This window comes from Montipora capricornis, chromosome 1 (genome assembly GCF_036669925.1).
Source record: "Montipora capricornis isolate CH-2021 chromosome 1, ASM3666992v2, whole genome shotgun sequence".
NCBI classification, from domain to species: domain Eukaryota; kingdom Metazoa; phylum Cnidaria; class Anthozoa; order Scleractinia; family Acroporidae; genus Montipora; species Montipora capricornis.
In genome coordinates, this window is record NC_090883.1 from 34,794,977 (window position 1) to 34,802,476 (window position 7,500).

The following is a 7,500-nucleotide window of genomic DNA, read 5'->3' on the forward strand; positions in this document are numbered from 1 at the left end:
AGCCGCAAGTATCACAAGTATTCCTCACTACATTATCTATCGAGGCATGGCTACACCCTTCTTCTTCTCGTATACATATATATACATATATGAGGTGCAGAAAATTGAGAGCTTTTGCCAATGTGCGCTTCAGCGCTATCAAGGCGGTCGAAGCAAGGATGGGTCCAAATTAACCACTCTCGCGTCTTGATAGATAAGACAAAGGACATAAAACAAGATGCGTCGTTTCACTTACCTGGGGTCCTCTTGGTCCCTAAAGGTAAATATCGACAAAGAACAGGTCAACAAGAGAGATACCATGCACGTGCTCTATTTTGGGGTAAAGAACTGTGGAAGAACGCTTGAGACTCTGGTTTATGAAAAGCGATACACAAAGTCGTAATCCGCTGTCACGAGCTGGACTAAGTCAAAGCAGACCGGATCAGACGAGTTTGTTTTCAATCCGAATCCGTAGCATCGAGTACGGCGGAAAAAATTAAGCACAATGCTCGTTGTTAAATAGCCATTACTCTATTGCATACAATAGTTGAGGAGTGAACAAAACGAAACCTTTTCCGTCGCTACGCCATTAAGAACAATTGTAATTTAGTTTCAGCTTGTCACCGCGTAGTTTGTTTCTGCACCTTTAACCCTCATTATCACTTACTTTTGCGTTCGATTTGACAAAACCTTATTTCCTGTGTACGCTTACGTTTAAGCTCGCGTATTTAGCTTTTCCTCTAACGTATTGGATTTTTGGAAGACGTTACTCAATTTTGCCTTCCGGCTTTCAAAGTTTACGTGCTACTCGTACTTGACTTTCGTCAGTGGCTTTATTTGGTATTTCATTTGCCTACGATGTTGTTTTATTTTCTTCTTGTCATCGACCGAATGCAAAAATGGCCGCCAATAAATGATTCTTTTGTCTTTTGTCTAACCTTACTGGCCTCGTTAGCACGTGTAAAATTGAACGAAAATTGTCTGAAAAACGAGGCAAGTCAGGCTGATTTGCACAAAGATAAAACAATAACTTACTGGCGTCCATTTTTGTATTCGGTCTATAACCAGGTACTCTCTTGGTTACAGGCTCCGCCGTTCAGTCACAAATGAAAATCAGTGCTTTTAAAAAAATATCTGTCATTTTATCATAGCTTTTTTTCCAGGCTTAATCTTTACAGACAATTTGGGATGCCATCATACTTACCGGATTTCCAGGATCTCCGGGGTGTCCTTTAAACCCCTAAAAGATACAATGTACAATTGTCACGAAGAAACAAGCTCTATTGCTAGACGTGGAGCGTTGGAAATCCAAATGGTACAGCTCATTTTCCACCGGAAAGTTTCCGAAAAAGATGGAAATCCTCAGACGTATTCCTCTTTTCCCGTTCCAACCGAAATGACCGGAAAATTTCTGTACCATTTGTAAACTCCCACTCGACACGGTTCACTTCCGCCTCTTTTCTCGCGTTTCGACGCTGCAGATACAGCCGCCATTTTGATTTGTTATTGTCTTCTTCCAGCCGCGAGAGACTCGGGCCTGGCGAAACGCCACACCGGGAAAATCCTGCACCATTACTAGTGTTCCATTCCAACCTGATTTTCCGCGCAAATGGTAAACGCCCGTGAAAGTTATACGATGACCTCACCTCAGCACCAACATAGCCGGAGGGGCCTGGTGCTCCATGTCTTCCTTCCACGCCCTACAGAAACGAAACAAAAGCACTTCGAAGTCATGTTACTGATAAATAACAATTGAACCTCTCATTGGCTCGAGTTTCAAAAGATCAAATTTATTTTCTGCAATCTCATGCGGCTCATGTCACCTTACTTGTGAAAACAGCCTGCGTGTGTTAGATTTGAAAAGGTAAACGAACGCCTACGACATGATTCGTGTACCTTTGGTCCAGGAAAACCTTCTGAGCCTCGTCGTCCTGTCTGTCCCGGCAAGCCCTGCACATCAAATTAGCAAGAAATGGTTAATGTCTATTGTTAATTACGCTGGGCATCAAGTGGTAACACAATGGCTCATCTCTTTTTTGTGAAAAAAAGGTGAATAGCGAAAACCTTAAGGCACCACATCCGTACATTTCCATCACAAACTGTGACATTCCGTATTTTTTCTCCGATTTCATGGTGTTCATTTTATGGAATTTGATTTCGTGAGCTATGCATTCCTTAAGTATCGGTTATATTCAGTAGCATAGGATGCTCAAGACTTTTTTTTTTTCTCAATTTCACTTTTTTGTCAAATGAAGATTTACAGAAAATGCGTGACCAACAGAATCGATTTTCCTTGTTTCTACTAAATCAACAGTTCCTTTTACAAACACTTATCTGGAATAACGGGGTTTTCTTTTTCTATAATTATTATTTAGCTAATTTAATACCATAATGTGCAACTTGAATATATTAATTCGTTACCATTTCTCCAGGAGGCCCAGGAGCTCCTGGGGTACCTGTGAAGCCTCGATCACCCTAAACATGAAGAAAAACAGAAGACAGTTCAGTTGCAAAGAACTGTAGCAATGACAAGTTGTTTGTGGGCTTGTTAATGAAAAGAAATACCTGGAAACCAACTGAACCTCGTTCCCCATCATCTCCTCGTTCTCCAGGTGGGCCCTGAATAATATTTAAGATCAGGTTAATTAGTACTGCTGTGGAGCGTAAAGGCAGACAAAATAACAAAACCGAAAAGTTGACACCTCGGCCACATTGCCTCATTTTTTTTCCACATCTGGTATATTTCAAATTCATACCCTTCGTACGTGTTTTCTTGTTTAATTTATATATTTACATGGCGCAAACGGAGAGAGTATGTGATCATTGGCAAAGAGACAAAATGAAAAAATCGAATAGCTGACGTTTCGATCTATGCGATTGGTGCAGACATGGCAATTGAATAACTTCGTTAATGAAAAGCGCTCAATGATTCCCGAGAGATTGACAAAGTTTTGTTCCAGGTTTTTTAAGCTTTCCTTGATTCATTGATGAACGGAAATTCCACAAACTGTCAGACCTTTAACTGACCTCCATTCCTCAATTCGCTCTGGCAAAGGGCTAACACTCGAAATATGATGAGCAATTCAGTCTTTTCATCGTAAAAATTCGACCTTTGTCAACTTTCTTAATAAAAGTCCTCCTGTAAGAAGCACAATATATGGCGGAAAAGTGGCGGGAAAGCTCTTCTTGTATAGACGGTGTGAGAAACGATAAGTTATAGTTGTCGAAAAGACCTCAAAAATTTGTCAAAAAAAGAAATAAAAAAAACAGCATGACACGGTTCTGCCGACGACCCTTCTTAAAAATGCCTATTCCTAGTGCATGTTTACATGTCGTAGACGAAAACGAAGGTTATAATACTCACAACGCGTCCTTGAAAACCTCGTCTTCCAGTTAATCCGTCACTTCCCATTTCTCCCTTAGAAAGATCGAGTGTGTAAATTAGTTGGCATTTACGCAATAACCAATTAAGAATTCTGTATGAGCAAACTAGTGTGTTTCTGAAGAGCAGGCATGGCGTGGTAGTGGTGGTAGTGGTAGTGGTAGTGGTAGTGGTAGTGGTAGTGGTAGTGGTAGTGATAGTGATAGTAGTAGTGGTAGTGGTGGTAGTGGTAGTGGTAGTGGTAGTGGTAGTGGTAGTGGTAGTGGTAGTGGTAGTGGTAGTGGTAGTGGTAGTGGTAGTGGTAGTGGTAGTGGTAGTGGTAGTGGTAGTGGTAGTAGTAGTAGTAGTAGTAGTAGTAGTAGTAGTGGTAGTGGTAGTGGTAGTGGTAGTGGTAGTGGTAGTGGTAGTGATAGTGGTAGTGGTAGTGGTAGTGATAGTAGTAGTAGTAGTAGTGACACTAACTGCGATTACTCCTGTAAATTATGTTTGATAATAAAGATAATGATAAAGATTTTAAAGAGACATGATACTGTAAACAGCGGATGGTAATGAATTGCTAATGAATTTTTAAAGCGCATTACCTATATGCGTATTCAAATGCGCTTTAAAATTAATCAATCTATGGGTGAGATCGGACATCAGCATATACCGGCGCCACTAGCAGCCGCTATCTGTCCATTAGTGGTCTCACCTAAGCTATGAATGAAAGAAATGAGGCCTGACCACAACAACGGGAACTCTACGCCCTACTCTTTGCGAATAGTGTGTGGGTTGTTTACGTTTCACCGGGTTATAACGCAAGGACAACGACGACCGCTACGAGAACGCCATAAAACAATACCTCTAAAGGCCGGGACACACTAGGCGATAAGTCGCTGCGACATGTCGCGGGGACAAGTCGCCGCAACAAATCGCCTTGTGTGACACGGTTAATTTCAGGAAAATCATTGTCGCCGCGGCAGAATTTTGTCGCCGCGATCAGTCCCACGTGCGACTTATCGCAGCCACAAAATTAGCGAAAGCAGCGTTGTCGAATCGTGTGTACATTTCCGGCAACAAGTCGCTGTGACAAAATATAAATGAACCAATGAGAGAGCGTCATATGGTCAGCCATATTGAATTAGAAAACTAGTTCACATTCCCCCTCATACGAGATCACTGCGTGTGCTCCGAACAGGCGTCGTGTCGCAACGACTTGTTTTGAAAGTAGTACACATGAAGCAACTTGTCGCAGAGACATGTCGCTGCGACTTGTCGCCTAGTGTGTCCCGGCCTTAACAAGCAAAAACAAAATCTCTGCACGCCCTGCACGTGCGTTTTTCATTTCTTTGCAGCCCTCCTCCTGACAACGATGTGATTTGACCAAATTTCAGGTTGTGTAGAGGACGTTAGAGCACGACGAAACTTTTTAAATTTCTTTCCCAAACAACTACACAATTCATGCCAATTTTATTTCTGAAATGTTGATACACACTTTCCATCTGAACGACTTCGGGTTATAACAAAGTTATAACAATGGCGGGAAATATTATTTTTAGACGACGTTCTCGTTGGCGTCGACGGGGCCTGCGATTGATCGTCCTTATCCGAGAAGAATAGAAAGTGCAACTATTGCAGATGTCATCACAAAGGCAGCTCTTACTCCCTTAGTACTTTAAAGACCCTGAGTTTTGGTCCGGCTGGAGTTGAACCTGCGACCTTCCGCACGGGACTAACTGAGCCAGCCGGTCAGTGGTTGGATCTTGTGCAATTATCATGAAAGGGACTAAAGAAAAGAGATTTTATTTAAGTGTCTAGATGTTCTAGCGCTGAAATTGATGTGTCTAGATGTTCTAGCGCTGTAAATTGAAATTAACAATTAACACAAATCAAGTCAAATGTTGGTTTTTGAGGAGAGGGGAAACCGGAGTACCCGGAGAAAACCTCTCGGTGCAGAGTAGAGAACCAACAAACTCAACCCACATATGACGCCGAGTCAGGGAATCGAACCCGGCCACATTGGTGGGAGACGAGTGCTCTCACCACTGCGCCATCCCTGCACCCCAAATGATAATGATGCTGATACTGATACTAATGATAATATACTAATGATACTAATGATAATATACCGCCAGATATGAACAGTATTAGGTTGACAATACAACAAGCTGAGACAGGGAGCGAGTCCTTATTGCGGTGAAAAACTTAGAAGTACCCATTGTTAGAAAACTGAATATCACGTAGATATAATAAGTGCGCGCTTACCGGTTCTCCCGCAAACCCAGGCTGACCTGCCTCGCCGGGTTCCCCTAGTAAGCCAAATTCACCTTGCCTGCCTCGTGGACCCATTGTGCCATTGTTACCTCGATCGCCCTTTAAATGCGAAAAAAATACTAGGAGCTGCCTACAAGTCTATGGAGGGGAATCACGATAGAACTCTCGTACTCTAGAAGGAATTACGGAAATACCCCCGGACATTTACGAAGACAACCTAGCATACCAAAAAGGCCAGACCAACTCATTTATTATCTAAAAGACTTTCTTCACAAATAGAAGTCGTTTTAATGGGGCAGTTGATAACTATGCTGGTGAATGCCAAAGATTTGTCTCGAATCACACGAGGTTACCAACGTACTTTCGATTGGCATTATTGCGCGTCAACAGTTCTAAAACATGTTTGTCATGATTGAGGACGGAACATGAATGTCAAAGAAAGAGATAAAGTCATTTCGCGACGAATTGATAATTCCTCTAGAGAAGGTACGCGGGATTGAACCAGCGCGCAATCCGGCGCGCACGTGAATTAGACAAACCTACCGGTTGGCCAGGCGGGCCATCTTCCCCAGCCGTTCCGTCTTCTCCAGGCCTACCCTACAAAATGATATAGTCTCATTTCACTTAGTAGCTCGATCAACTACCTTGTATTATCAAGTATGCTTTTAACGTTGGCTATTTGAAAACACGACGGCGTGTACCTAAAATGTGCTTTTTAGCTCGAAATGTGAGTGAGCAAATAAACGATTGACTGACTGAATGCCGATTGATTGACTGACTTACTTACTGACTGATTAATTGATTGATTGATCAATTTGGTCACTGAAAATATGAAACAAGAAATTGTAGGGTATCAGAAATATGTCAAAGCGACGAATTGCTTGGTCATGCTTGCGCATGACTGACTCGACACGATAGCGAGTACCAAAAGGGAAAAAAGGCAGTTGTCCTCCTCCTTCCATATTAATATTTATCAAAAAGGATCGTTGCATTGAAGGAAAATGGAAATGAAAGAAACGACGCCAAAGTAGCACGTCCTCTGTAATGCGCGATGGTTCGATCATGTGCATTTTTTTTCTGCCTACTTACCGGGCTACCCATGCGGCCATCTTCTCCTTGTTTTCCTGGTTCACCGGGAAAACCCTATCAATAACGAAGAAAGCATATTTAGAAACTTTTTCACAATAGCAGAGAAACTTACTCGAGGATTTTGAAAGCATAAACTGAAATTTGAAGTTAAATGAAACAAACTTAACAACAGCCACAACGCGTCCATCGAACGCACCGGTAACCCTTGTCCCCCGTCTGTGCCAGGTGTTCCATCGGTGCCTTGGTCACCCTGTGAGGCGAAAGCAAGAAAGCATTTGTCGACATTGACCAAAATATGCCCGATTCTCTCTAAGGAAATCGTATGAACACGATGAAAGAATTTGTCGCCCTTGAAAGTTCTCAATATTTGAGAACTAATAGTCGCTTGTAATCACTTATAACAATGTATAAATAAGGCTTCATTTCTTCAATTTACTTTTTACGTTGGAGCAAATGCAGAATGCCCCGCAACACCTCACCACTATTGTTTCCCCTAGGCGGCATTCTTTGAAGAATGAGTCGGGATACAATAGAGCTTATTCTAATTCAATGAAATGCAAATAAATTGCGGGGTATTCCTGCAATTTAGCCTTTACCTTCGAACACAGTTAATTCATGGAGATGGTTATGAAACTCGACAAATCTTTTTCTTTCATGTTTTTGTCCGTATTTTTGGCCTTGACGGTGCACAAAACACACATTTTTTTTCGAGAAGACAACCAATCAAATCTTTCGATTAAACTATGCTCAACTACTTTGCAAACCCGCGCGAAACGAAAACACAAGTTTGTGCACTG

General features: G+C 42.0%; 1 protein-coding gene across 2 annotated transcripts in view; it reads right to left on the minus strand.

The window, feature by feature from the left end:
- Nucleotides 1–7,500, minus strand: part of LOC138040184 (collagen alpha-2(I) chain-like) — an 89,605-nt gene that overhangs the window by 16,426 nt on the left and 65,679 nt on the right. For both annotated transcript variants that reach the window (XM_068885966.1, XM_068885959.1), the window contains exons 51-61: nt 6,900–6,953; nt 6,704–6,757; nt 6,158–6,211; nt 5,606–5,713; nt 3,344–3,397; nt 2,545–2,598; nt 2,401–2,454; nt 1,876–1,929; nt 1,626–1,679; nt 1,184–1,219; nt 236–253 (exon numbers count right to left, since the gene is read on the minus strand). In XM_068885966.1, coding sequence (XP_068742067.1) covers nt 236–253; nt 1,184–1,219; nt 1,626–1,679; nt 1,876–1,929; nt 2,401–2,454; nt 2,545–2,598; nt 3,344–3,397; nt 5,606–5,713; nt 6,158–6,211; nt 6,704–6,757; nt 6,900–6,953 — 594 coding nt within the window. The remainder of the gene's footprint in view (nt 1–235; nt 254–1,183; nt 1,220–1,625; nt 1,680–1,875; nt 1,930–2,400; nt 2,455–2,544; nt 2,599–3,343; nt 3,398–5,605; nt 5,714–6,157; nt 6,212–6,703; nt 6,758–6,899; nt 6,954–7,500) is intronic.